This window comes from Falco cherrug, chromosome 7 (genome assembly GCF_023634085.1).
Source record: "Falco cherrug isolate bFalChe1 chromosome 7, bFalChe1.pri, whole genome shotgun sequence".
Taxonomy (NCBI): Eukaryota; Metazoa; Chordata; class Aves; order Falconiformes; family Falconidae; genus Falco; species Falco cherrug.
The window spans coordinates 719,861-747,197 of record NC_073703.1 but is presented as its reverse complement, the minus strand read 5'-3'; the positions used below and the strand labels follow the sequence as shown (position 1 = coordinate 747,197).

General features: G+C 54.9%; 4 protein-coding genes, 1 long non-coding RNA gene and 1 other non-coding gene across 11 annotated transcripts in view; 4 read left to right on the top strand and 2 right to left on the bottom strand.

The window, feature by feature from the left end:
* The window catches only part of CPEB1 (cytoplasmic polyadenylation element binding protein 1), a 42,409-nt gene extending 31,220 nt beyond the window's left edge, over nt 1–11,189 (top strand). For 4 of the 6 annotated variants that reach the window (XM_055717201.1, XM_027802852.2, XM_027802853.2 and 1 more), the window contains 9 exons: nt 559–785; nt 2,439–2,688; nt 3,007–3,120; nt 3,227–3,331; nt 4,332–4,468; nt 5,653–5,851; nt 8,490–8,584; nt 8,823–8,903; nt 9,738–11,189. In XM_055717201.1, coding sequence (XP_055573176.1) covers nt 559–785; nt 2,439–2,688; nt 3,007–3,120; nt 3,227–3,331; nt 4,332–4,468; nt 5,653–5,851; nt 8,490–8,584; nt 8,823–8,903; nt 9,738–9,848 — 1,319 coding nt within the window. In that variant the 3' untranslated portion in view covers nt 9,849–11,189. The remainder of the gene's footprint in view (nt 1–558; nt 786–2,438; nt 2,689–3,006; nt 3,121–3,226; nt 3,332–4,331; nt 4,469–5,652; nt 5,852–8,489; nt 8,585–8,822; nt 8,904–9,737) is intronic. The other 2 variants (XM_055717202.1, XM_027802855.2) reach the window with 2 other exon arrangements.
* A 797-nt stretch (nt 11,190–11,986) lies between these two features.
* Nucleotides 11,987–14,693, top strand: RPS17 (ribosomal protein S17). The gene is made up of 5 exons (XM_055717459.1): nt 11,987–12,089; nt 12,291–12,442; nt 12,697–12,802; nt 13,984–14,049; nt 14,568–14,693. The coding sequence occupies exons 1-5, from the start codon at nt 12,087–12,089 to the stop codon at nt 14,646–14,648; spliced, it is 408 nt and encodes a 135-aa protein (XP_055573434.1). The 5' UTR covers nt 11,987–12,086; the 3' UTR covers nt 14,649–14,693.
* LOC129736586 (small nucleolar RNA SNORA71) lies at nt 12,471–12,598 on the top strand. Its single transcript, XR_008733400.1, has one exon. It is a non-coding gene; the product is annotated as a small nucleolar RNA SNORA71 (small nucleolar RNA).
* Nucleotides 14,694–14,900: 207 nt separating the features above from the next.
* Nucleotides 14,901–20,836, bottom strand: TERB2 (telomere repeat binding bouquet formation protein 2). Its single transcript, XM_027802857.2, has 7 exons — nt 20,773–20,836; nt 20,275–20,356; nt 18,650–18,794; nt 17,242–17,322; nt 16,657–16,742; nt 16,453–16,541; nt 14,901–16,216 (listed from the first exon to the last, which is right to left on the bottom strand). The coding sequence occupies exons 1-7, from the start codon at nt 20,834–20,836 to the stop codon at nt 16,071–16,073; spliced, it is 693 nt and encodes a 230-aa protein (XP_027658658.1). The 3' UTR covers nt 14,901–16,070.
* On the top strand, nt 16,210–21,968 carry LOC106631051 (uncharacterized). Its single transcript, XR_008733397.1, has 6 exons — nt 16,210–16,344; nt 18,659–18,826; nt 18,924–19,037; nt 20,156–20,364; nt 21,295–21,462; nt 21,580–21,968. It is a non-coding gene; the product is annotated as an uncharacterized LOC106631051 (long non-coding RNA).
* Nucleotides 21,969–24,365: 2,397 nt separating this feature from the next.
* B2M (beta-2-microglobulin) lies at nt 24,366–27,228 on the bottom strand. The gene is made up of 4 exons (XM_055717460.1): nt 27,119–27,228; nt 26,424–26,702; nt 25,835–25,869; nt 24,366–24,658 (listed from the first exon to the last, which is right to left on the bottom strand). The coding sequence occupies exons 1-3, from the start codon at nt 27,180–27,182 to the stop codon at nt 25,856–25,858; spliced, it is 357 nt and encodes a 118-aa protein (XP_055573435.1). The 5' UTR covers nt 27,183–27,228; the 3' UTR covers nt 24,366–24,658; nt 25,835–25,855.
* Between the last annotated feature and the right edge of the window lie 109 nt (nt 27,229–27,337).

Genomic DNA, 27,337 nt, shown 5'->3' with positions numbered 1-27,337 from the left:
CCAAGCCTGCAAATGCCTGCTAATAGGCCAGGCCTTGCTCCTCTCAGCCTGGCTGCCAATATGTGCAATGACTGGCTGTGGGCCCGGTCTGTGCACCCCATCACTAAAACTGTGTGGGTAGCTGCCCCCCTGGATCCTAGCTTCCTCCAGCACAAGCAGCGAGAAATGCCAGCATCACTGCATGGACTGGGCAGAGGGGCTGGTCTGGAGCACCTGTATGAGGCCCATAACCAGGATGTGGGGTCTGTGATTCTGCTCCAGGATGACACAGGATTTCTGGGCTGATCTCAGCCCTGGGAGAGTAACCCACCCTTGTGTTTGCTAGCCACACCAGGCTGTTGCTGGTGGGTCCAGATGTGCAGCACCATGCTGCAACTGATGGCAAAGCAGCCTTTCTGGAGCTCTCTGGAGGCTTGATACCTACCAGGTGTGCCACCTCCTGGACAAGCTGCTTCTGGGCTGATAGGAGCCCAGTACCCTTCTGGGCCTCTGCCACAGAGCTGGGAGGGAAGGAGGTGTGTCATGCTGCAGCACTGACAGGCTCTTTCTCTGTTGCAGTTCTCAGCATGCTGAGTAACCCTCTCGGGAACATCCTGGGGAAGCCCCCGCTGGGTTTTCTGCCTCTAGACCCCATTGGTTCAGACCTGTCAGAAAAATTTTCCACACCAACACTGAGGAACTCCCGCCTGGATTCCCGCTCCCTCCTGGACTCCCGCTCCAGCAGCCCCTCGGACTCAGACACCAGTGGGTTCAGCTCTGGCTCTGACCACCTCTCAGACTTGATTGTAAGTTTGGATCTTGCACCCACTCTGTGGTTCCTGGTGTCTTGCCGTACTTGGGAGAAGGGGGGGGGGGGGAGGGGGGGGAGGCGGGGCTGTAAGATGCAGCCCTGCCTGCTCAGGAAGGGAAGAGAGTGCTGGAAGTAGTTGTCATGCCCACACTGACAGGACAAGGTTCTCCTGCAGCCCAGGGTTTGGAAGAAGGGCTGCTGGTGCAGTCCTCCTTCAGCACAAACTAGCATCTTTTTTTTTTCTTAAATGTTTTAGCCTTTTGACTTTGTGCTTGCAGCCCTAATGGGTTAAAGTAGCTCCCAGAGGAGTCTTGAGTGCTTGAGCTGGTGTGTGGCAGGAGGCTGTCTGTGCCCTGATCCCAGCAGGGAGGTGGTTGATCAGCACAGCTGTCTCCAGGCTCCCATCTGGGCTTCTCGGGAGCTCCTGTCCCTGCCTTTCATTGCCCTTCCCATTTGCTGACTGCACTTCTCCATCTCAGGGCTGTTTCTTCTAGAGAAAACTGGGTCTAGCCTGCTCCCATTCCCTAAAGCACAGCTAAATTTGGAAGCCAGTGAACAAGGCAAGTGTCTGTCTTGCTGACCCAGTCTGTGCTGCTGGGTCCACATCACAGTGTGAGTGGCAGCTCTGGGTGCCAGCAGGACAGCCTGGCTCCAGCCAACTCTGTAGGTGCTGCTGCAGGGCTTGTCCTCGGCACCTGAGGCTAAAGCCAGGGCCAAGCTGCTCCTGGCTCCGATGTGGTGCAGCTGTGGCCTTGACCCCCATATTGGGTTTGTCGTGAAGGATGCAGTTGGCTTGATGTGGAGTTGATTCTGCTGTGATCCACCCTGGAGAATCAGGATCTCAAGCAGGGATGCTGTAAGCAGCTGCAGCACCCCAGGCTCTGACGATGGCAGGCAGTGTGGGGTGGCAGGGCTTTGTGCCAGCCTTGTTCATGAAGGTCAGGTCTTCCTCAGCATGGCCTTGGTGTGGGCGGCTGTGCTGCAGCAGTGCACAGCTCAATCCACAGAGCGGCTGGCACTAAGCTGCACAGTGTCTCACATCCCTGCTGTTTTATTAATCTGGGCTTTTACTCCTTCCACCCTGAAAGAGGTGTGTTAAACCTGCAAACAGTTGGGTCTGCAGCCAGCTAAGCCCACACCCTGGTCAGGCAGGCCTGGGAGCTGGTGTGTGGAGGGTGAGAGCCAGCTGGCTGCCTGCAGAGCTCATGGGTGCTGCCAGTGAGCCCTGCCTGTGGCAGGCAGGGCCTGAAGCAAAACATGAGGCTCTTCCTGGGGTAGTTGTTGTTGCCTGGATGGGGGGTGTCAGCTGTCCTTGAGGCTGTGCAGGCATGGGGAAGCTGTTGGTCTTGTGGTCTGCAAGGTGTCTCCTGCTTAACTATCTCTGCTGATAATAATTTGGCATGGGTTCAGTGGGAAATGGCTGCAGGGGCAGGCCTTTCCCAGGGAAACTGTGCTCCCATCAGGCTGCTGGGATAGGTGAGGTGGCTCCTTTCCTGCCTGTGCCAGACCTCAGAGGGTCTCAAGAGAACAAGAGATCACAGAGCCTCTTCTGCTGTGGGTGAAGTTGGGGCCCTGGTGTGATGCATGACCTCTAGTATTATGTGCTCTTACACAGAAGCTGGGTTTTAATGTGGGCTTTCTCTTGCAGTCAAGCCTTCGCATCTCTCCCCCTCTGCCCTTCCTGCCCCTCAGTGGGGTGTCAAGAGACCCCCTAAAGATGGGTGTGGGGTCCCGACTGGATCAAGATCAAGCTGCCCTGGCTGCAGTAACTTCCTCCCCAGCCAGTGCATCAAAAAGATGGCCTGGAGCATCTGCGTGGCCTTCCTGGGATCTCCTGGACTCTCCAGAAGACCCTTTCAGTATCGAAAGAGAAGCCAGGCTTCACAGGCAAGCAGCAGGTAAGTTGGATGATGGATCTCAGCAGGCTTCAGTGCATGATGATGGTCCTGTACTTCTGTGAGGGCATGCAGGTGGCCTCTGTACAGATAATGTGGCTGGATGTGAGTTTGTGGCAGATCAGACCTTTCTCTGTGCACAAGCCTGACTGTCGGCAGGTAGACCAGGGAACCGGCCGGCTGTTTGGGCAGCTGCCTGTTGCTGCTGCAGCTCTGTCTCCAGATCACTTACAGTTCTGGAATATGGGGGTTTGCTTGGACACCTATGGGAGAGTGGAAAGAAAATGGTCCTGTACTGACTGTTGCTTGTGCTTGTCCAAGCTGTGAATGAAGCAACCTGCACCTGGAGTGGTCAGCTGCCTCCCCGAAACTACAAGAACCCTGTCTATTCCTGCAAAGTGTTCCTGGGAGGAGTCCCATGGGACATTACAGAAGGTGAGCAGCCCCTGGCCCTGCACTGAGGCCTTGGGTTTTGACATCAGGAGGGTGTATAGGATAGAACTTTTTTGGGGAAGACTGACTTCTCTCCTTCTGACTGTAGCTGGACTGATCAACACCTTCCGTGTTTTTGGCTCACTGAGTGTGGAGTGGCCTGGTAAGGATGGCAAACACCCACGCTGCCCTCCCAAAGGTAATATGCCTAAAGGTAATAGCGACACGGTAGGGTTACCTTTTTCCCATGCTATGTTACAGCACGGATGCTGGGATGGTACGGCTGCATGCTGGTGACTGGATGGTACAGAGCACCTAGGGTAAATGTCCCGCTCTCACTTGGGTCAGCACCAGGGTTGCAGAGCACTGTCATCTCAAACCTGGCATCCACACCCATACCTAGCAGGGCTGAGGTGGGGGAAAGAGTCTCTGGTGCTTCTGGAGCCCCAGATCAAGCTGTCTTGCTCTGGGCGATAGCGGCTAGTCCCCACTGCCAGCACAAGCACCCAAAGTGTGCCCACCCTTGGCATAAAGCGCATGTGGTGAATCCAAATGTGTCTGCAGCAAACTGGCAGGCTGTGGGGACTGATGAGCCGAGCAGCACCTGGGGCATAATCCTGTCTGAAGTAGCTGGGCTGATGTGTTGTGTAAGCAGTAAGAGTTACAGAGTAAGGAGTGGCTGGTCTGTAGGCTCAGTGGTGTCTAATGGCCTCATTTTGTCACCAGAGCGATGGAAGGTGGGGTGCTGGCACTGACAGGAGTGACTTTAAAGCCCTGAACTTAAATTTCTGGGCTGAGACATTCTAAATGCGAAGCAGAGTCTGTTTTCCTGCAGAGTATGCAGTGGCCAGACTGGTGGTGCCCACCTGTCATGTCTGGATGTGCCTTTGTGCAGGGGGGACAGTGGCACACATGACATAGGATGTGGGCAGCCTGCTTCCAGTGTTGTGCTGAGTTTGGGCTCTTTCCCTGCTTGGCTGGGCTCTGTGCATCATTGGTGGAGCTCATACATAGTCTACTGAGGCAGGTGTTGCAAACTGCTGCCCTCCGCTAAAAAGGAGTTGGGGACAGCAAGGAAGATGCAGTACAGATATTTTGGGCAGCATCTGAGTGGTTGGGGTTTTTTTTGTTGAGGGTGTCTGCAAACTGGGATGATCTGTTTCTCCTCCACTACAGTTCTAACAACCACTTTTTTCCCCTATTTACATCTAAAGGATATGTCTACCTGGTGTTTGAGTCGGAGAAATCTGTGCGTGCCCTGCTCCAGGCATGCTCCCAGGACCTGCTGAGCCCTGATGGGCTCAGCGAATACTACTTCAAGATGTCCAGCCGCAGGATGCGCTGCAAAGAGGTGAGCAGACCCGTGAGAGCAGCTTTAGAGATGGCAATAGGGGGTCCTGGTAAGATCCTTGGAGGCGAGGGGGCATGCACAGTGTTACTCTGCTCCAGGAAAGCAGGGCTAAAACAGAGCAACAGAAGTCAAACTGGCTCTTTGAGGCCATCTTTAGTTGATGTGTTCCTTCGGTGAGGCTGGATGCAGGCAAGGAGGGAAGTGTCAAACTGCAGTTTGTCCTTGACAACAGCTTGTGCCAAACTGTGACCTGGAGTTCCTGGATCTGGGGCAGACCCTGGCTTTGTGAAGCCAAACAGCTTCAGTTAGCTGGAAAGGAGCACGGGAACAGGGAGTTTACTGTTTCTTTCAGCACACTCTTGCTTGCAGAGACAGACTGATCCTTTGGTGCTGCTTTAGGCCTTGTCTGCTTGCAGAGCAAATGGCTTTCATGCTCACTGCAGGCAGATATTTTGGATCCACAGCTGTAACTGCAGCTGCTCCCCAGCAGAGCTGTGGCTGGCTGAACTGTGTGCTGAAGGTGCTGAGGCTGCCAGTGGCCCAGGCTGGCTTTCCTGTAAAGGGGACCTTAGCTATAGATCAGGTACAGTTGTGTGAGTGTTTGGTGTTAAAGAATTGAGATTCTCCTATCTAGACAGGCAGAAACTAATTGCACTCCAGACACCTCTCCTGGTGTCTGGCTGTTGGCAGCACTTTCATGCTTGGTGATTTAGCTCTGGCAGAAGTTTCTCCTCTTCAGAGCCCTGTATCAGGTGTTGAGCAGATGGAAGCTCCTGCTGAAATTGATAGTGGGTGGGTTGTTCCATTGATCTCCTCCAACAACAAGCTCCTGTGCATGGAGGCATCTGACTGAGCTGTAGACATAGGTGCAGGCAGTAGGTAAAATCTACTTGTACACAGTTTTCTGGCTGCTGGCCCCTGAGGGAGCAGTGTATTGGATTCAGTTTTGTCTGGAAGCAGAGTGGTGTGGCAGTTTTTCCCTTGAAAAGGCCTTGTGGGCTCTCTGGAGGTGTCTGGAGCTCCAGAGCTATAGTGCCCTGGGCTGCAGGCCCTGAGCAGCAATAATAAAGTGAAGTCGGAGAGTCTGGGATGGCCTGTGCTGTCAGCTGAGGGCACTGTGGAGCAGCACAGCATGTGGCTCTGCAGGCCCTTGGCTGACCTGACCTGCTTGTGTGTGGTTTCAGGTGCAGGTGATTCCATGGGTGCTGGCAGACAGCAACTTCGTGCGCAGTCCATCCCAGCGGCTTGATCCCAGCAAGACTGTGTTTGTGGGGGCCCTGCATGGGATGCTGAACGCAGAGGCCCTGGCAGCAGTCATGTATGACCTGTTCGGAGGGGTGGTCTATGCTGGCATAGACACGGACAAGCACAAGTATCCCATTGGTAAGTGATGATCCTGCCAGGAGCAGTAGTAGCCCACAGCATGCTCCAGGGAGGCTGCAGCAGTGACCTTTGCTTCTTCCCTCAATGGGGAAGACTGCCCAGGGTGCCAGGCTCTGCTTCTGCCTGCTCTGGGAGTATGTGTCCAGCCAGCCTCTTCCACAGGTGATGCTCCTCACCTCCCAGCTGTGGGGAGGTAAGACCAGCCCTGGAGAGGGCTGGCAGAGCTGACCTGCCTGGGAACTGGCAGGACCTAATCATTGCAGGGTAGGTTGAGGCTTTTAATATCTCTTTGGGCATTGCTGAAGGGGTTTCTGCCCTTGTTCAGTGCTGTTAATGGTTGTTAGATGCTGCTTTAGCTGCCTTTCTGTCCCCAGAGCAAAGACAGCTGTGGGTCTCACCTGGCTTCTGCTGCCTGGGGGGGGGGCAAACTCAGACCCACTAGCTGCTGGCCCTTGCTGCTGGGGTGGTGCCAGCTGCTGGGCAGCAGGAATAGGGCAGGGCTGTGGGCAGGGTCCTGGCCCTGCTGTCCTGTTGGTTCCCCTTCAGGGTGCTGTTGCTTTGGGCTTCCAAGGCAGCTGGTAGTGCAGATGGAGAGGGCCCCTGCTTAGTCTTCTGGCTGGGTCTGCTGGGGAATGGCATGGCCCCCTCAGCTCAGGGCTTCAGCCTTCCTGGAGTCATAGGTGCTGAAGATGGTGAGTCTCTTTTGGAGAGAACACTCCCCCTGATGGGGCTGAAACCACAGACTGCCGCAGGCAGCAAGTCTGCTGCCTGTAGTTCAAGCTGCTGCCCTGAGCCATGACCTCTGGTCAGGTAGACTTACTGTACTCTTGCAGGTGGAAAAGATGAAGCCCCCTCTGGGGTCCCACCTCCCAGAGAGGGCTGTGTGCCTGAGGGGCAGGTCACAGGTGCAGCCTCTGCAGTAAGTAAGAGTAAAGTAACACTTCTGCATGAAGAGAGCAGCCTTGTGCCCTGCTGAGACAGCCTCCAAAAGGGGAATGGAGCTCTAGCCATTCATGTTGTAGGAGCTGAAACGTCACATCATGACATCTGTCCTCTGTACCTCCCTGGTGGCCTTCTGGGCCAGGGTATAGCACTGAGGTGACTAGTCTGTGTGGGGAAAAACCCTGCAGCTTGGGCATGAGGACTAACTTTCCAGGCTCAGGCTGCAGCAAGTTTTAAGAAGGGATCATGAATCTAGTGTGTGTTGCCAGGCAGGAACAACATCAGAGCTTGGTAGTGTAGAGCTGCCTTCTTGTCACTGTCTTTAGACAGCTTTCAGGCTTTTCTGGTCAAGGCTTTGGCTTAGGACATGCTTGTCGTGCTGCAGTGGCTTTGAGGTGACAGTCCCAAGGGGTTGGGAATGGAAGTATGAGACTTCAAGCAAATTCTTAGTATGACCATGGATGAAGTCTTGCACACCAACCTGCCCCGTGCTGGCACTGTGAGGTCCTAGAGCATGACCTCAGAGCCTCCTGTGGCTTTGTGCAGAGATTGCTTCCTCAAGTAGCTGAGATCTCTGGCTTACAGCAGCATACTGGCACTTCAGCACTCAAAGTTGTCTTAAAGCTGTAGCAATACGAACTCAACTTCAGTAACTAAACCCTACCCTAATTCTGTGTCGACTGAAGCATCTCCTGTGCTGAGATGCTGCCTCAGGCTTGCCTGACTGCTGGCCCTGGCTTGGCAGAAGGCTTCTTGGGGAAAGACCTCTGTGTGTAACCTGCCTTGTGCCAAATCATCTCGGGTAGGGGATGACCCTGCTGGGGGCGTGCACTGAAAATCCCTGTCTGACTAGTTAAGAGGAGCTGCCTTTGAGACCAGCTGATCGGCGTCAACAGAAAGCTGTTGTCCAGGCAGCTTTCAGGGGGTCACGCTAGGAGGTGGGGGGGGACCCTCTTGAAAGAAGGATCCCCTGAGTGCAGCTGCAGTCCCTGCACACAGTGTAACCCCCAAACCAGATCCAGGCCCTCCAGCTTGGGTCTTGTGTGATCCTGCAGGGGAGGAGTAGATGGGTTCTGGGTAATGCTTTGCACTGGGGCTGTCAGTGGTGAGCTGAGCTCTAGCAGTCTGCCAGCATGCATGCAGGGTAGTCTTGTAACAGCCAAAGCTCCCCTTACACAAAAAAAAACCCTCACAGGTAAGCACAGATACGTCTTTCTGGAGCTTAACAAAACTTGGCTGGAAGCAAGTGGTAGAGGAACACTGCTGACTGGCAATGAAGCTACAAAATGCAAGGCTCCAAATGAGTGGGAGTCTTAAAATAAAAGCTGCTGAGCTGTCTCAGCACTGACTTATTTCAGGTGCAGGCATGGAGCCCGCTGCTGCGTGGCCCTCAGCAGTACCTTGGCATCTTGGGAGTGCTGCTGCCTGTAAGCTTACATCTTAACCAGCCTGGAGGGGTCTGTGGAAAAGACTTTCTGCTCTCCACTGCCTGCTGTGCTTTTGTTACTGCCTGGGGAGGGAGGCAGGCAGGGCCACCAGGCCCTGGATACGGTCTCACTGCAAAAGCTGCTTCCCTGCTTGCGGCTGAACTGCACTGGGGGAAGGGGTGGTGCTGGCAGCAGGGCCTTCTGGGCCTCCACTGATTCCTGTTATAGGTGCTGGATCAGTCTAACGCTTCTGCTCTGGCTTGTTCCAGGGTCTGGCCGTGTCACCTTTAACAACCAGCGCAGCTACCTGAAGGCAGTGACCGCTGCATTTGTGGAAATCAAAACTACAAAGTTTACTAAAAAGGTGAGTGGGGCCGAAGGGGCAGCCTGGGGAGTTGAATCAATGTGTGACTGGTGATACTGCTGGGAGCACCACAGTGTGCAGAGCCTGCCCCATGTCCCTCTGGAGGCAGAGTGAGGTGGCGAACTGCTGCTCCGCCAGCTGCGAGGGGTGGTGGGTTTGGAGTACCCAGGGCAGTGGGTCGGGGCTGCCCTGGGAGCAGGCAGTGCTGGTCTGTGCCCACTGCCTGGTTCTCCTGCAGGTTCAGATTGACCCGTACCTGGAGGACTCCATGTGCCAAGTCTGCAGCGCCCAGCCTGGCCCTTTCTTCTGCAGAGATCAGGTGAGGCTTTCCCTGCCCAGCTGCGCTAGGCTCTGGGCTGCAGCGCCTGGGGGATTCCTCAAGGAGGGGCAGCACCACCGACTGCAGCCGAGCGCTGCAGTGCCTGGGGATGCCTGCTGTCCCTCGCTGAGTGGGGAGGATGAAGCATTGGCACAAGAGCCCCGTGCTGGAGGAGGTGCAGCCCTCCCGGGGAGCAGCTGCAGGGCTCATCAGGAGGCAGGGGCAGCTTTCCACCCTGCGATGCAGTGGCTCCACCGGCACTGTGCCTGTAGTGCCAGGGCCCGCCATGGTCAGGAGTGCGCAGCAGGCTGTCCCTGAGAGGAGGCCACTGCTCCATAAGCTGTGACAAGCTGGAAGTTAGAATGCTGTCACCCTGCCATGGGTCCTGGGACTGCCAGAGATGTAGGGAACTCTGGCTGACCCCCACTTGTTACGGGTGAAGGAGCTCAGCCAGGGTCCTGCGGCTTCCCGTGGAGCCTAGATGGAGGGTGAGCGGCACGCTCCGCTGGCAGCGGGGACACAGTGAGTGCTGGCAGAGCCTGGTTGCTGCCCCATCCCTGCCTGCAAGTGCCCCCCCCCCGGTGCTGCTGCTGGCCTGTGCCTGCTTACGGGTTTTCAGATCTATCTAGAAGGGGCTGTGCTAGGAGCTGAGCAAAACCTGCCCTCCAGCAGCGTGCAGAATTCCCTCCCTGCACTTTGCAGATCAGCTGCACTGGCCTGGTCTGCAGCCCTGCGCAGGGAGGGGAGAGGATGGGGCTTTGCCAGCGGCCGCTGTCTGCTCACCTTGCCTGGAAGCCCCTGCCCCACGGTGCTGCCTCTCTGCTCTCCCTGCAGATCTGCTTCAAGTACTTCTGCCGCTCTTGCTGGCACTGGCAGCACTCCATGGAGGTCCTGCGTCACCACCGCCCGCTGATGCGCAACCAGAAGAACAGAGACTCCAGCTAAAGAGGTTGCTGAGGCTCGGAGGCTGCCGCAGGCACAGGAGAAAGTCCTTTTGTTAACCTGCCAAGTGGAGAGCGCACGAGCGTGCCTGCTGGTGCCAGACCCAGGCTGGGAACGCGCTTCCTGAGGACTAATGGGGAAAAAAAAAATCTTACATTCACGTTTGCACTTGCTGGTCTTTTTGTTTCTGCACTAATGCACAGTGAATTTTGTCGGGTTTTGTTTGGGGTTTTTTTGAGGGGGGGGAGCACCCCTCAAGCGATTCTGCAGTTCCCAGACTTTGGTTCCTAGTTTGCTGATGAGAAGCAAAAAAAAAAAGGGCCACGTGTTGAGAAGGTGTTTATGTAGATGCCTTCACCTAGGTTTTTTATTTATTAAAGGCGCTTTTTTACATTCCTTGCAATACTGATGGTAATAATGCAGGTCTCATTGGCTCCATTTTTTTGCAGTTGCCATACAGTGCCTTTCCATTCATTTAACCCCCATCTTCAGATGGCATAAAGAACTGAATGTTCAGCTGGTGTTTTTTACTGTAACAACAAGGAGACTTTGCTCTTCATTTAAACCAAATCATATTTCATATTTTACGCTCAAGGGTTTTTACCAGTTCCTTTTTACACTCTTAAACAGTTTTTAAGTCGTTTGAAACGAGAGATTTTTTTCTTTCCTGGCAGCTTTTAACATTATTGCAATTTGTGTCTGGGGGCTGCTGGTGGAAAGTTGTAAATCGAGGGGTTTGCAACAGGACAGGCTTTTTTTGGATTTGAAACTGGACCAGATAAACGATCTCTGAGCTGCTGTATATAGTTTTAAATAGTTTGTTGCACTTTTTTAAGTTGCACTTAAGGGGGGGTTGATAGAGGTTTTTAATCACAAAGTCACAGGACTTACTTTTCTTTTGTAACTAGCTAAAAAAGGGCTGCGTTTCGGTGGACAGATGAAGGTTCATAGGAGCCCTTTCTCTTAGAGGGGACAAGTACTTTTCCTTTCCTTTACGAAACGTATGGAGTAACAGTGCAGTCGATAGAAATGCTGCTGCTGGGATTTGAGAACTTTATTACTTTTTTGTTTTACTTTCCCCTCTATTGGAAGCTGTGTGCCAAAGAACCAGTGTCATAATTTCTCCCTCTTTTTTTTTTTTTTTTCCTGCTGAGCTGATGTTGCATTGTTGCATATCCCAGCTGCTCTTTGTGGGGTTTTGTGAAGCTGTGTGTGAAGTCTCTACCTCATTGTAGTATATGCAGGCAAGACTGCACTCTCCTACAGATGCGTGGAGTAAGCTGTGGTGTAGTTTTTGGCACATAATAAACACGTTGCAGCAAAAAAAAATAATCCTGACCTTCTTGTGCTCCTTGCCTGTGTGCTTTGTGTGAGAGCCTTGTGCCTGCTGCTGGCTGTGCTGTCTCTTAGCCTTAGTTCTTGGTGCTGCGACAGTGGGGAGAAGCTGGGATGCGGCCTGGCGGGGTGCTGGTGTGGGTGCTGCCGGTGGCCCAGCTGGAAGGCAGTGCTGTGCAGGGACATGTCTTTGCCCAGGGCCCCATGCAGGGGCCTGTAGAAGGGGAGCTGCAGCCTGAGCCTGGCTCCTACTTACAGCAGTGAGTTGGAGGTTAATTGGAGTGTCCTCTGGCTCCCGGTGCGTTCCCACCCGCTTGGTGGAGGTGGGTGGCCTGCTGGACTGTCCCACAGGGGAGAGGGACTCCAGGGGTCCCGCTGACAGCGTGTCAGAGGGCTGAGCAGGGCTTGGGGTGTAGTGGGGCTGCCTATGCTGGGTGCCCCGTGCTGCTGGAGGGCCAGCTGGAGCCCCTTCCCTCTCCTGCAGCGGCCACTCCTCGTGTTGCTGGGTGGGGTGATGCTCCGGTGGGCCGAGGCTCCCTCGTGGATGTGCTGAGTTCGAGGGGGCTATGTCTCTCCATCACAGCCTAGTGTGGAACCAACTGGTGCCTCCTGGGGCACCTGCTTTCCCCTGAGGTGCCCCCTTGGCTGCCGTGGGGAGCGGGGCGGTGCTGAGGCCGCTGCAGCCCGGGCCCGGCGCTGGAGGCGGCCGCGGGGGCTCCGAGCCGGGCCCTGCGGCGGGCGCTGGGACCCGGGGCAGCGCGCGGAGCCCCGCCCCCTGGCGCCGAGCCCCTTCGGGCCGCTGCAGGCGCCCTCCGAGCCGCTGGGGGCGCTGCAGGCGCCGCGGGCTCCCGGCGGCCTTGCGCGCCTCCCGTCATCCTTTGCTCTCTCTCCGCGGCTGCCGCCGCCATGGTGAGTGATGCCGCTGCCGCCATCCGCCGCCATCCGCCGCCGGGGCTGCTCCGCCCGGGGCGTGGGGCGGCTGCCGGGAGCGGGGCGGGGAGCGGGGGCCGGGCGGGCCAGGGGAGGCCGTGGGGAGGGGGCTGGAGAGAGGGCCGGGGTGAGGCGGCCGGCGGGGCCTGAGCGCGGTCCCGCCGCCTCCCACCCGCCCAGGGACGCGTCCGGACGAAGACCGTGAAGAAGGCCGCCCGGGTCATCATCGAGAAGTACTACACCCGCCTGGGGAACGACTTCCACACCAACAAGCGGGTGTGCGAGGAGATCGCCATCATCCCCAGCAAGAAACTGCGCAACAAGATCGCGGGGTGAGGCGGGGTCAGGGGGTTCCTGCGAACCTGCATCCGAAAGTGATCGCGGCCCCGCCCGTGGCCCGGTCACCGATAGTGCAGGGAGAGGAGCCCGACCGCCTTCCCGTGCCGGGGGGGCCGCCCTCGCCCTCCGGGCCCTGTTGCGGTCGGACACTTGCCCAGCCCGGGGGACCCGGCCGCGCGGTTTGGGGAGGTGGGGGGAGGGGCTCTGGCAGCGGGGGGAGCCCTGGACGGCGCCGTGTCCCCCGCAGGTATGTCACCCACCTGATGAAGCGCATTCAGAGGGGACCCGTCCGAGGCATCTCCATCAAACTGCAGGAGGAGGAGAGGGAGCGGAGGGACAACTACGTCCCCGAGGTGAGGCTCTGGCTGCGCTCAGCGGCTTCGGCGCCTGTCGGTCCCGCCCGGGGGTGCCTCCGTTAGCGGCCCCTCCTCAGCCCGGGAGCCGGGGGGGCTGGGGTGGGTCGGGGCACCCCCTCCGAAGCTGCTGCCGGGGGTGGGAAGAGCAGTTCGGCACTGCTGCCGCTCAGCAGATGATCCCCGTCCTTGATTTTTCTGGCTTAAAAGGAGGGAAAAAAAATAACTGGATGGGATGCAGGTAGATATTTCGGAGTGACTTAAAGCCTGTTATTCAGCAGATGTCACTGAAGAGGGAGTTGGTAAAACCCCCTCTTGCCTTAAACCTGCATCCTTAGGGGGCTGGTGTCACCCGGAACAGGATTGTTAACAGCGCAGGGCGAGGAGCTCCCTGTGTTCAGTGGGTTCAATCCCGTCTCCACCAAACCCTGTAGCCTTCAGACACGGTGCATCTTGCCCCCCTTCCAGATCTCCCTGATCAGCTTCTGGTAGAGCTGCTGAAGGCAGGATGAGGTGGTGCTGGGGGGGGGGGGGGGGGGGGTCGCCCCTGCAGGGACCCGGGGTGGGGAAGGTGCTGTAGCTGTTGACGCAGTGTTAGCTGAACCTGTGTTATTTGTGGATTCTTACAAAAATACTGGTGTAACGTAGCCTCTTGGGGAAGGAAGCATGTGGAGATAAAGTTTGGGGTCTGGAGAGGGCTGGAGGAGGTTGCTCAGGGATTCAAGAGCTGGAGGCCTCATGCATTGAGTGTGGGACAGCCCAGATGGTCACTCATCTGGCACTGTGGTGGTGGGGCTCCAGCCCTGGGGATTTACATCACAGGATGAGCGTGAGTGTTGGTGGTGACCACTAGGACTGGTGCTGCAGTTGTGAACCCAACCCAGCTTCTCTGGGCAGCTGTGGTGTGGAGCTGGTTTGGCCTTGGGTTCCCAGAGACTCGCTGTGGAACAGGCTCTGCTCCCTCTGCGGGGCCTGTGCTGCTGTGGGGCTTCTCACAATGTTTTGGCCAGAGGGCTGGGTGCCAGTGGGGTCCTCCTGACTCGTTCTGTTGCTGGAGCCCTTCCCCGCAGTGGGATCTTGTTTGCGGTGGGACAGGACTGTGTTTTGGGGACAGCCTGGTGGCAGCAGGGATGTGGCTGTGGGGCCTCCTCAAACTGTGTCTCTCTCTCCTTTGTCCCCAGGTCTCTGCTCTTGACCAGGAGATCATCGAAGTGGACCCAGACACCAAGGAAATGCTGAAGCTCCTGGTAAGTGGCCCCAGCTGTCCCCAGCCTGGGCAGCAGTCCTGCAGCCCCGAGGGGCTCTGGTGTCAGCTGAAGGCTTTGGCACTCTGGGCACATGGAGGGGGTCCCTGTGCCCTGCAACCTGCAGGTGAATTCATCCCCATAGGGCTCTTGGGAGGGGAGCAGCATGGTGGCTTTGCCTGGGACCCTGCTGGCAGGGCAGGTGTGCTCCTTGCCCTCCCCTCCTCCTGCAGCACCCTAGGGTGCTGACCCAGGGGCCGCCCTCTTGGCTCGCTGGGTGGGGGCGAGTGTGGGTTCATCCATAAAAAGTTCAGATTCCCTCACCAGTGAGCCAGTCTCTGGAGTGGGGTGGTCGTCTCCCCTCTTACTGGGCATGCAAGTGCATCCTTCATGCTACCACAGCCTGTTCACGCTTCCCACTCCTCTCTGGCGGAATCTGCTGCCACCATCAGCGGGGTCAGGCGCAGATGGTGGGCAGGGTAGTCGAGTTCGACTGATTCCAATCCCTCACTGTTTTCCAGGACTTCGGCAGCCTGTCCAACCTGCAGGTGACACAGCCCACCGTAGGGATGAACTTCAAAACGCCCCGAGGAGCGCTCTGAGTCGGTCGCTGTATTGTCACTTTCCCAATAAACGTGAGGAATCCATCTCGGCCTGCCTGGTCTTTGGAAGCCTGTGTCTGCAGGGTTGAGGGAGGGCTGGTTCCTTGGGGTGCTGTGTCCAAAACACAGGTGTCCAAGGCTTCAGTGGCTGAGGAGGAGTCAACACCTCTGTATTTGCTGGCATACTTTTGGGTTCTTTTCTGGCTGTTTGGGGTATTGGGTGCAAAGCTGTTACTTTAGAGGCTCTCCTGCTCTGGGCAGAGGGAGAGGATGACCATGGTGGCTCCTTGGGGCTTGCTGGAGCTCCCTACCCTTAGCACCTCCTGGGTTTGCCTGCACCTCCTCAGAGCACACCGCTCAGGGCACCTGCTGTGCCAGAATAAAAGTTGCTTTTTGTAACCACGTTGGTCGCTTTGACATGCTTAAGTGGAAAAGTTTTGTTGCTGGTTTTTGTTGTGTGAGGGGAGCGCACTGGGCTGGGCAGGGTGCTGTGCTTGAGGGTGAAGCCCAGTGGAGATGGGCACTGGTGAGGCTTGTGCTGTCCCTTCCCCACAAGGTGCTCCATCCAGCAATTTCCCCAGGGTGCAACTGGTGTGAAGAGCTTTGGGGTTCACCCCCCAAAGCTCCTGCCCTGTGCAGGGGCTCTGCTTGGAGGCAGAGACCTGCAGGTCCCTGCCGTGGCCGTTGGCGTCACCTGGCACCAGGCCTTGGCAGGGGCAGGCAGCACTCTGGGACACCCAGCGGGGCAAGGTCCCTGGGCTTCCCCTCCCTGCCTGGTGGGTTTTGCTTAGGGGGGCTCTGGGGCCCTGCGCTCAAAACTTTGGCAGACCCCGGAGCTCCATGTGCGCCCTGCCTCTTCTGCCAGCCCCACAATGGCTCCCACTGGTGAGCGTGTGCCACGGGTGGCTGTGGCTGTGCCATGGGGTGACTTCTCCCTGCGGGGAGCCCTCAGTGTGTCCCTCCGAGGAAAACTAGTGTTTGCATTCACATCTTAAAACTGCCAGTACAAATAAAAAGGCAAAGGGTGTTCTGGGGACAAATGTCTATAAGTTTGCTGTGAAATTTGTTTTAAAGTGTTATTTAAAGAAGAAAATGTTTACAGAAAATGTAGTCAGGTATTTAAATATACATCAGATGCACTGAGCTGCACTCAGGATCAGCCAAGCAGGGATAATTTATAAATCCCCTGTGTATCATGGAGATTTAACTCAGAATTTGCAGCTTCATACCACCTATCTCTTCATTGTCTAGCTAAAACATGGGGAGAATGCAGAGTGACAGGCAAAATGACCATCAACCTGCAGAAGGGAGCGAGCAAGGAGGCATCCCAGCACCTCAACTATGGGATTGAATTTCCAGACACAACCAATAGCTCTCTGGCAGCTCTTAAGTAAGTTTTTGATGTGAACAGCCACCTGTCACTTACAATTTTCTCTTCATTCTAGTCTTCACATCGGAATAAATGTTGATTTCGTTCTGAATCCAATACACCGTGTAGCCGGAGGTGCCAGGAATGAAATCGTGGAGCTCTCCAACGTATTTCTTCATGTCATGAGCAGAGGCATAGCCTGTGAGGGGAAAGCGTGGGTCTCACCAGGGGAGCTGCCTGCTTCTCTGACACAACAAAGACAATGGAAAATGAGAGTGCGGAGGGAAAGGGAGTGATTCCAGGCACACTGTCAGGATTTCCACTGCTGTAAGTACTGGGAGAAGGTGAGGAGCACGCGGGGGGTCCCTCTTTCACCCGTGGTTGCTTTCAAGCATATTTTCCACTCCTTAAAAATCTACCAATGCCGAATGTTACCTGTCACCATGTTATTCATCGGGTATTCCTGGAGGGCACGGTATGGAAATTCCCCCTGGACTGCTGCTGCGAAGCCTGTTCCTTCTCCACTGCTGTATTGGGAGGGTGGGGGGAGATCCATATGTTATTTCCTATGTGTTGGGGATCTCTTGAAATCTGGGGGGCGTGTCCAACCAAATCCTACCACTGAGGGCAGGAAAATACCTTTCGGCCAGGTCTAGCATATCCTCCTCTACTTCCTCACAGCTGTTCCTCGCTGCCTCTGGTTCGTCCGTCAGATCTTCATTGGGCTGCAAGTATCAACACAGTTGAGTTAAAATTGTGCCCTGGGCACCCTGAGATAGTACCTGGGTAGTCTGAGAGAGTGGTATTTTCAGGACTTGTGATTTCAAGCGTAATTTACATATTACATAATGAAATTTTGGATTTAATTAATTTTCACTGTACAAAACGAGAGCACCGAGAAGTTGCTCTGAGCAGACAGCAGGCAGTGTTTTGGAGTTACATGAGGAAGGAAAATGCCACACAAAAGGGCTGAGCTCAAACTGCAGCAATTGGCATCCCCAGAAGGATGTGCTGGGGAGACCAGACATCTGTCTGGTTGAGGGAGCAATCCCTCCTGCATGTCCCCTTGGGATGTCGCACTGGGAAGGACACACAGTGCAGCAAGCAGAGGGAGGCTTGGTCCCATGTTTGGGCTGAGGGTCTGGGATGAAAACCAAGTTCCCTGAAGTTCATACAAGGATATTTTTTAAAACTGTTCTTCCTGTAGTATAAATCTCTCCTTACCTGTTCTGCAAGTGAATCACCCACCTGCTCCCAAATAAAACTACCAATTTTCCTTCTGATTTCTGCCAAAAACAAAAAAACAAATGACTGTGAGAGCATCAGATAATGAGACGGTGCAGCTGTCACTGCCTGTGCAAGCCCCCACCTCTTGCAGGTGCTAGCGAGGGCGCTCAGGAGCCCTGGCAGGAGCGCACAGCACCTCACTGCTCGCTAACGCCATCCGGGTGAGACCAGTGGCGAGTGGTGTCCCTCAGGGGTCCGTACTGGGACCAGTATTATTTAACATCTTTGTCAGGCAACATGGACAGTGGGATCAAAGGCACCCTCAGCAAGTCTGCTGACACCACCAACCTGAGTGGTGCAGGCAACACGCTGGAGGGACAGGGTGCCGTCCAGAGGGACCTCGACAGGTTTGAGAGGTGAGACTGTGCGAACCCCATGAAGTTCAACAAGGCCAAGTGCAAGGTCCTCCACATGGGTCGCGGCAGTCCCAGCCACAAGGACAGGCTGGGCAGGGAATGGATCGGGAGCAGCCCTGAAGAGAAGGGATTGGGGGTGCTGGTGGAGGAGAAGCTCAGCGTGGCCCAGCCATGCGCGCTTGCAGCCCAGAAAGCCAACTGAGCCCTGGGCTGTGTCACCAGCGGCATGGCTGGTGGGCTAAGGGAGGGGGCTCTGCCCCTCTGCCCTGCTCTGGTGAGACCCCCCCCAGCGGCGCTGCCTCTGGCTCTGGGACCCCCAGCATAAGAAGGACACGGAGCTGTTGGAGCGAGCCCAGAGGAGGCCACGGAGATGCTCAGAGGGCCGGAGCCCCTCTGCTATGGAAACAGGCTGAGAAAGATGGAGCTGTTCAGCCTGGAGAAGGGAAGGCTCCAGGAGACCTTCCAGCACCCAAAGGGGCCGACAGGAAAGCTGGAGGCGGGGGGGGGGGGCGGGCTGTGTGCAAGGGCCTCAGTGACAGGACAAAGGGGAACAACTAAGCTGGAAGAGGGTACATTTCAATTGGGTATTAGGAAGAAATCCTTCCCTGTGAGGGCGGGAAGGTGGTGGCACAGGCTGCCCGGAGAGGCTGTGGGTGCCCCATCCCTGGCAGTGCCCAAGGCCAGGCTGGACGGGGCTGGGGGCAGCCTGGGCTGGGGGGGGTGTCCCTGCCCCTGGCACGGGTGGGACTGGGTGATCTTTAAGGTCCCTGCCAACCCAAACCACTCCATGGTTCTATGTTAATAGATAGAGAATGTAATAGATGGAGCATCCTCTGCCGGCAGGGAGGAAGAACCATTCCCAGCAGAAGGAAATTCCCTCCACCTAGAACAGAAGTAACTGGAGGTTCTGGTTTGCACCACGAAAAGGCTGTGCTCATGGGGGAACCCCCAGGGGAGCAAAACCCTGATGGGCTTTTTTCACCCTGACCTTCTTGCAGGCAGGCGGGTGGCAGGACAAAGTGGCCCAGAACCACCAATGGGTTTGGTCCCACGCTGGTGTTCCCCCACGCAGAGAGGTAACGAGAGTGAAAGACCGTAGCTCTGTCCTCCAAGTAATCAAGGCTCTCATATATTCTGGAAAAGAAAAAGGCAGCTGGTTTCCAAAGGTAAAAGGGGAAAAATAAACAAACAAACAAACAAACAAACACATTTCAGAGGGATATTGTCATTCAAACTAACCTGCTCCAATATTTTTGCCAAAAGCACCTAATTTTCTGTAGTTGTCTAACTATGAGACTCTACCAGCAACACCCCGTTGCAGTCCCAGCTGCCAGCACCTCGTGAAGACCAGCCTGGAGGAAGGACGCCAGGGACCAGGTAAACATATTTTTAGCAACTAAATGGCACTGCTTCACACTCTGCTCTCAAGATGAGACTGGTTCTTTGGAAGGGGGAAAATGTGTTTTTTATTTATTCTTTACCCTTCTGGTCCCTGCTCAGGCTCATGGCGCAGTCCCCAAACAGCAATGGCACTACAGCTAAGCAAGAAAGGGTGGGTGGAGGATGTTCAAGCACTCGCTGTGCTCCTTAGAGGGGAATTAAATGTTGTTTACTAGGTTTAAGGGTATGAGTAATGATTATATTTTCCCAAAAAAATAATCTGAATATATCTGAATATATATGTATATATTAAAAAAAATTATATGTAATTCCCCTTGGGGGAACAACCAACCCAGTCCAGTGGGATGTTGTGGCAGAAAGAAGGTCATTACTTTGGGTCTCATGGGATTCCCCTCCTGCAGCTAGAGTGGGTGGCTGAAGGATTACAAAAATCTAAGCCAGTTTTAAGCGATCGTGTTAAAAAAAAGCTGTTTGGTCCAGCCTAGCAAGGCCTGCTGCAGAGCACTGCAAGAAAACATTGCAGTTCCCTTTCACATAAATATATGCACATGAAATTGAATATATAGAAATATTCACTAGCTGGAGGGAGACCCTGAATAGCCTTTCCTTGTATTTGTACAAATGTTGTTGAGCTCTCTGATTTTTTTATATTAAGCAAGCAGAGGCAAAATAGCAATTCAGCCCTTTGCCAGCCATTTTTACCCCCGTGCTTGCTTTCAGAGTTAACTCACACTGGCTTTTTAGCACCTGGTTCTTTCCTTGAGAATGCTGTTGCCTCTGATTTAGACCCCCCTGAGTTTCCCAGTAGATCAATTCAAAGGCAGCAAGAAAACCAGCACAATTAGTTTAATTTACACTAGAGTTAAGCCAACCTAACATATGGATGGTTTTTTGCAGCTGTTTTCTGGTTTGGCTAGCTACAGTTAGCATGGGTGTGAGTTTTCAGACCCCACTAAGCAGTAAAACCCCAGCAGACCTGCACCAAGCACTTTAAAACTACCACCCTGACTTTTAAAGGATGCTGGCATCTATTTAATACTTTAAATACATTAAAACTGTTATCTATGCCTTCATTGGTTTTTTGCTCTCTACAGATATTGTGTGGACAGGGCTCAATGTGAGCGTCAAACAGGGCTGCAGGCATTTCCCTAGCAAGGAGGGTGCTGCTGGCGTGGGAGTGACATGGAGGGGACAGCTGGGGGACACAGCCCACCTGCAGGTGTCTGGGTGGGTGGCATCGCTGCTGAAGAGGTAGTCGGCATCCCGCCAGTGGGTGAACGCCCCACCACCAGCCGCTGCGAGGGTGAGAGGGGGATGATGGGGAAAGTGGGGACCCATTGGGCAGCCTGGGATGGGGACAGCTGCCCAGGCTGGTTGTGGGGCCACAGGGCTGCACTCCAGAATGGGAGCTGTGATGAGCCTGCCATGGCTGTGGGTCTCCCACTGCCCCGTTGAGGAGGACTCTGGCCTTGTCCTCAGCGTGGGGGCACTGTGGCCTGCCCTGGCACTGGAGGGACCTGCCAAGCCCATGCTCTGCCCTGCTCTGGGGTGTCGGGCCATGCCCCCCCTGCTCAGCCCCACTGAGGGGTGACGGGGCCATGCTGCCACTGCTCAGCCCCACTGAGGGGTGACAAAGCTGTGCCCCCTGCCCTGCCCCACCGAGGGCCTGTGTCAGCTCCACACCCCCGGGGCTCACCCCGGGACCCCTCACCCCACAGCTCCCGCGGGCGTGGGCTGACGCTTTGTGAGAACCAGGCGCGGTGGCCCCGGAACATCGGGAAGCAGCGGCGGGAGGAGGAGATGCCCTGAGGGGCGGCGGGCGGGTGCTGAGGGGCGGTGGCGGGAAGCCCGAGGGGCGGCGGCGGGCGCTGAGGGGCGGCGGCGGGCGCTGAGGGGCGGTGGCGGGAAGACCGAGGGGCGGCGGCGGGCGCTGAGGGGCGGTGGCGGGAAGACCGAGGGGCGGCGGCGGGCGCTGAGGAGAAGCCCCGAGGGGCGGCCGGCGTTTCCAGGCTGGCCGCGCCCCCCCGAGTCGTTCAGGCACCGGCCGGCGAAGTCGCGCAGATACCGAGCGGCCCCTCAGGCCCCCCCGGCCCCTGCTGCGCCAGCCCGTGCTTGCCCGCGCCCCGCGGAACGCCCCGCAATGGCGACGGGCGGCTGCGCCGGGACCTCAGCGCCAGCGTCCGGGCCGTGCGGGTGCTCAGCTGCCTCTAGAACCCGCCGCGGCTCCCACCAGCTTGTGTCATCCCTGGAAAGGGGACGGGACGAGCCATGGAGCAGGCGGCACCCGCGGCTGGCTTGCCCAAGGGAAGGCGCTGGCAGAGCCGAGCAGCCGCCGCTGGCCTGGATCCTCCTTGCTCCTGTCGGCACCACCTCCTGAATCTCTTCCAGCTTCTGCAGAAAGGTGAGGCGAAAGCCCTCGTACCGTGACCACCTTCACTGCCCAGCCCCAACCCCTTCCCTCTGCCCCATGGGGGGAACGAGCTCCCCTGGAGATGTTCTGTAGGTTTTTTCTCAGTAGGTGATGGCAGAAGAGGAGGTACAGAGAAGAAAGCAGCATGTCCTTGCCCAGATTGCATGTTACCCCATGCCGTCTGCTGCATCAGAGCCTGCAGCTGCCCACCAGACCCCATCCCCTTCAGATGGTGCATGCTTTGTGCTGCGGAGGGAAGAAGCCATCCTGCCAGACAGCATGTTATCACCGAACCTGGTGAATACGGAGCAAGCCCAGCCCAGCAGGGCACACGGGTGAGAGACAGCCACGTGAGGGCTCAAGCTGGTCTCCTCTGTGCTTGGACTTTCTGCACATCCCAGGGGAAAGATTTGCTAGTGCATATACTTAAGCAAAGCTGAATATGCCCTACGAGGTCATAAGGTGTCAGCAGTACTGAAAAGTGATACTGAAAAGCCCCTGGCCTTTGATTCTTACTCATTTTTAATTAAGTTTTTACACAAGCTGAAGAATTAGTTCTGCTTGCACTTGCCTTCCCACGAAGGACTTGGTAATGCTGGCAAATTAAAGGAGAAAAAGGTAAGCAGAGATGTTAGGCCACACTTAACTGCTGTGTGGTGCATGTAAGCCAGCTTAGTTGAGCTGAAATGGGCCAGCCTGTGTCAACCAGCCAGGACTAGTGTGGGGCTGTGCAGCCTTCCTCTTGCAGTAGGAAGAATGAATGTTCTGGCAAAACCATGCTGTGGCTATCCACCTTTACCCACCTCCCTGTGAGTTGCTTGCTGGAGAATGAGCACATGGCAAATGCATTCCCACAGAGCTGGAGCTGTGGGGGCAGAGCCAGGACTGGATGTGCCAGGACTCTTTCACTTGGTTCCACTTCTGTTGGAATACGCCTGTATTCAGCCATGTGTCTCAAACAATTTCCCCCTCCTCTTGCACCCATTCCTTCAGCTTTTCTTCTTGCCCCACAGGAACTGGTGAAGCTTTAAAAGCTCCAAAGAGACATGATATTGAAGAAATTGGTCTTCAAAAAAGTTCTCTTAGAGAGAGAGTTACTCTCCTAAAAACACTTGTATTTGATTGACTTAGGAAATAGTTTGCTTGTAGCAAAATTGCTTGTATTTCATAAAACACAAATGAGGCTTGCTTCATGCTTGTCAAGATATCCCTTAACTCCTCCATCCCCTGGGAAGTTTTGCTGAAAAGCCAGCAGCAACAGTGCAGCTACCCCTTGGGTACCTTCGGACTCCCCAAGCTGCACCCCAAGGATGCCTGATAAAACAGAGAAGGTTTTTCTAGGTACAGTCCTGAAATTCAGATGTTAATCAAAATTAGCCAGCCTCTGGGATTGTCATGCATTGTTCTCCCCCAGAGGGGGGATTTTTGAGTAAGCCATCAAAATACTTCCTAAGTTAAACCACAAAAACCCCACAGATGTAATCAGGGCAAAGACTTCCCTGGTGTGGGAAGTAAGTTTGCTTTGGAGAGGTGGTTGTCTCATTTTGCCTGTGCCACAGTGTCTTCAGCTTCTGCAGCTGACTCCACTCACATCCTAATTGGGATGAAACTTTTCTGTTGATGTGATGCACCCAGCCATTACTCTGGGTATAGTAAAGAGCATCTGGGATGCTCTTGGGTATAGTAAAGGCAAAGCCGAGGTGGTGGTAGGCACTTTGGTGGCTCTTTGTGATCCAGAGGAGGTGGCCAGGATGTGGCCTTGGGCTCTCACAGCAGGCTGTGCTGCTCTGCTGGGGTTTCTGGAGAAACCCAAACCTTTTCCTCCCTCCCAGACCATCTTCTGCCACAGAAGGACCGCTGCTGGGGCCAGTGCGGTCCCTGGCTGGTCTCCAGAGCATGGCTGGTGTTGCAGGGTGAGCTGTGTGGTGGCTTTGCTGTCCCATGCAGGCTGATAAGTGTTTGGCATGACCACCCAGCAGTGACCTTCCCACCTCTCCTGTTTGAATGCTCCTCTGATGAGCACAAAGGGATTTCCCATAACCAGTCCCTTCACCTCAACAACCTCTGACCTGGGTGTTGGAACAGCAACAGTTTGGATTTTCCTAATCCTTAACAGAAAATGTAGCTATACTGGGAAAAGCTGTGAAACAAGCAAGAGATTCCTCAAAATCTCAGGTGCATGCTCTGCAACATCAGTCACAACAAATCTTAATATATTTAAGAGACATAAAATAGATCACACCCATTGGGTTGCCAGGAATCCTTGTTCACATGAGATCCGCACAGATTAGATCCTCCTTGATCCAACACTCATCAAGCAACCACACCAATTTCTTCATAAAATACAAGTGGGCTGAGGGAATTCTACAAAGTAGCACCATTTTTGGGAAGTGCTATCAAACCCCCAAGGTACAGGGAAGGCTGGCCCCCAACAGGGCTTCCCAGTGGGGTCAGCCACTTGCAGAAGAGAAAACCAGAAACGAAAGTAACTGACAGGCCTATCTGCTTCCCTCAGCCCAGTTTTACACCACATACCGCCAAGCAGTGTCAGCTGCCTCCTCCTTGAAGCAGGCACCAGAGTCTGCTCCACCACCCCTTTTCCTCTCACCCAGCTTTAAGATGAGATCTCATGTCCCCAAGGTTACTTTCTCCCTTTTATCCCTGTGCCTTCCCTTCAGAGCCACCCAGGAGCCTGCGGCCATGCAGATCCCACCCAAACCTTTAATTTTTTTTGTTTGGTTAGGTGGTTTTTTATGTTACAGAGAAGTGTTCCTGCATCTTCATAGCAGGGTAAAGAAAGTGCAGCTGAGTGCAGTGCCACCACGGTCCTGATTCACCCTCAAGCCAGCAGCCATAAAACCTCATAAAATAAGCTCATCATAGGACTCTGAAGAAACATTTTAAGGACTGAAGTTCTCCTATTTTATTTAGATAAAAATCCTGTAAAATTCAGGCATCAAAGAGTTACAATGGCTCTTCAGCTATAAATATCCACATTAGTGATTATGTGGCTAAAAGACTCAGTTTACATACCCCTTGGGGTGAATGGCATTTTAATGATAAGCATTTAATAAAGAAGGATTTCTGCACTGAAAAATAATTGCTCATCATCATATCCGCAAGCGTGATGCGAAGAAGTGACAGAAGCTCAAGAAGATTCTTACTTGCAAGGCAGAATTTTTCAGACCTGCGTGGGGGAAGAGGAGACTGACATCAGTCACTCTGTTCACACATTCAGGTAATTATTTTAGGAAAATAAAAGTTTTACACAAAGGAATTCCAACTGCAGAGTCCCAGCTGCCAGGCAGGCAGACCCACCTTCCAATTACCTTTAGACAAAAATCCTGCAGAAACAGTTTTTCCATCCCCTCCTTGGTGGGGATTCAGGGTTCAACAAGGAATCCTCTGCCAAAGCAATCCCTGTTCTCCACCCCAAACACCAGCTGCATAGATATTCTCCTTCTGTCCTGCTCTCAGCTCCTCCACCCCAGCTCAGTAAATCCCTGTCTTTTCCCAAGAAGAAACACCCACAGCAGTTTTTCTGATTTACAAAGTTTGACTCACAGTATTGTCTTCAGTCTAAAAGCCTTTGATAATTACCTTCTGGTCCACTGTGAGTGGCATATCAAGTAAGGTCTTGCCAAGGCTTGTCCTGAGTGCTGTTAATAATTATCCAGCCTCTACCAGGGTACATAACTACAGCGTTTCAACCAGCATCACAACTGTCAGGTAGGCTACATACCTTTAGTTTTCCTTTCCCTATCAAGGGTTATACTGATAATTGCCCAATTGATAAATCTAGATCAGTTATGCCGAGACAGTTTGAAGAACCCAGAGCCCTCAGACAATGAGGCTGAATAAAACCAAGGCTGCTTCTGGTTTGGCAGCAAGGCACTGATTTGCGCCTTGTACATCCCACATTACTAAGCCACCATGCCGCCTGCTGCAGGATTAGCCAGCTGCCTCCCCCAGGTCATGGGGATTTCCAGGCACAGCAACCTCCTCCCCACCAGACAGGAGATGGCACCAAAAGGTCTGGAGAAGCACTGCAGGACACATGACAACCCTGAACAATATCTGGCAGACACACCAAAGCCATGTAGGAAAGTTTTGCTTCAAAGGGCTTTCTTTGGAGCAAAGGAGACTCTTGTGAGTAAGGTAAGGCTGAGGACTGGCCAAAATAGCAGGTAGAAAGGGTGGGGGAACAGCCCTGCTGCTCATCAGTGGCAACACTGTTGGGTTTTTTTTGGGGTGGTTGCTTTTGTTCCTCAGCTGTACAAGCTACAGACTCCCCCTGGCCCCAAGACAGAAAGGGGTCCATGTTCCCCTTATCAGCACAGCATAGAGCACCAGCGCCACTCACCATGATTATCCCAGACACAGCTTAGAAGTCTGCATCTGCAAGGAAGAAGGGCAGAGCATTAGGCTTCAGGGCAAGCAGCACCCCCTCTCACCACAAGCCCACCCCTGCCAGAAACAGCCCTAGCGCAGTAGCCAGAGCTGCCCTTGCTTGGCAGTGTGTTTGCTATAGCAGGCTGGGTCACCACCATCAGTCCCCACTACTATATCCTTCTTTATATTTACCAAATACAGAACCAAAAATCACCGTATCACCCATCTCTTTCTCAGCAAATTCACCCAGAAGGATGTTAGAGTGCTCCACTCAGAGTTGTCAGACACAGCACAACTGAATACCTACGGATAATACCAAGGGAAGTCTTCCCAGCCTGCTACTAACCAATGATTTCACAGGTATGTATACAGACCCTTTTCAGCAGCCCAGCTGCTGCAATTAACCAAGCTCATTTTACATCTATAACACAAGACCTTCAAAATCCACCCCATTATAGCACCCTGTTTCCTAAGAAGGGGAAGAGACGCTGTGGATATAACCGAGCTGTGGCTTCTGCACATGAACAGTGGCAAAGCTTGAAGAGGAAGGGACACGATACCCCATCGGAAAGACTGCGGCTCTGGGAAGGCAGAATGGGCCACCCTGCAAACGTAGATGTCGCCCTTCCTGGGGGTGAACGTCACATATGCCAGGCGCTGGAAATACCACTTGTCATTGAAGGACATGTCTGTGTACTTCACGTTGCTCATGGGCTCCCCGTTCTTGAAAAAGGAGATGTTGATCTTTGGAGGGTGAAAACCACTCACAAAACAGTTGAGGGTGTTTTCCTCCCCATCTACACCATGGTTGCGTGAGTACACCTCCACCTTCGGCGCCTCTGGAGAGGAGGAGGAGACAACAGTGAGAAGCAGGGCTGCAGATGGCACCCGCCCGCCCGGACACGGTAACAGACGCCAGCCCCCCCCCCACCCCTCCTAGGCTCACATCGCCAACAGGCCCCTCACCGCCTCCCTCGCGGCACCTACCGCCCCCCAACCCCTACCGGCATCAGGGCCTCAACGCCCCCCCCCCCCCCCAGTACCGAGCCCTCACAGCACCTGCCCCCAGGCCAACCTGTACCGGTACCCGGGCCCTCACTGCGCCCCGCACCCCCATACGCAGTTGCCCACCGACACCCCCGGTAAGCGGTCCCGGAGCCTTCACTACACCCACCCCCATCACCAACCCGTATCGATATCGGGGTTCTTAACGCGCCCCCCGCCCCCGCCCCATCACGCCGCCCCGGGCACTCGCCATCCGCCTGCCCCAGGCCGAGCAGCGCGGCCAGCAGCAGCAGCAGCGCAGCCCCAGCCGCCATCCCGCCGGCCGCACCCCGCGCACATTGGTCCGCCTCGCTCGCGCGCCGCCTTTTATAGCCCCTGTCGCGCTCAGCCAATGGCGGCGCGGCGCTGCCCGCGCGTCATCGGTCTCCAGGCGGAGCGGCAGCGCGGAGGTTGCGCGACCCGTGCTTTC

Bases quoted from the DNA above. Each gene is read 5' to 3' on its own strand.
- RPS17 (XM_055717459.1), top strand. The intron at 12,443-12,696 runs GTGAGGCGGGGT...TGTCCCCCGCAG, and splicing joins CTGCGCAACAAGATCGCGGG to GTATGTCACCCACCTGATGA. The intron at 14,050-14,567 runs GTAAGTGGCCCC...ACTGTTTTCCAG, and splicing joins AGGAAATGCTGAAGCTCCTG to GACTTCGGCAGCCTGTCCAA.
- TERB2 (XM_027802857.2), bottom strand. From the start codon at position 20,836: ATGTTCCGGGGCCACCGCGCCTGGTTCTCACAAAGCGTCAGCCCACGC. The intron at 18,795-20,274 runs GTGGGCTGTGTC...TTTCTTTTCCAG, and splicing joins ACCCACCCAGACACCTGCAG to AATATATGAGAGCCTTGATT. The intron at 16,743-17,241 runs GTAAGGAGAGAT...TGATACTTGCAG, and splicing joins GTGATTCACTTGCAGAACAG to CCCAATGAAGATCTGACGGA.
- B2M (XM_055717460.1), bottom strand. From the start codon at position 27,182: ATGGCGGCTGGGGCTGCGCTGCTGCTGCTGCTGGCCGCGCTGCTCGGC. The intron at 26,703-27,118 runs GCGAGTGCCCGG...CCTCCTCTCCAG, and splicing joins CGGCCTGGGGCAGGCGGATG to AGGCGCCGAAGGTGGAGGTG.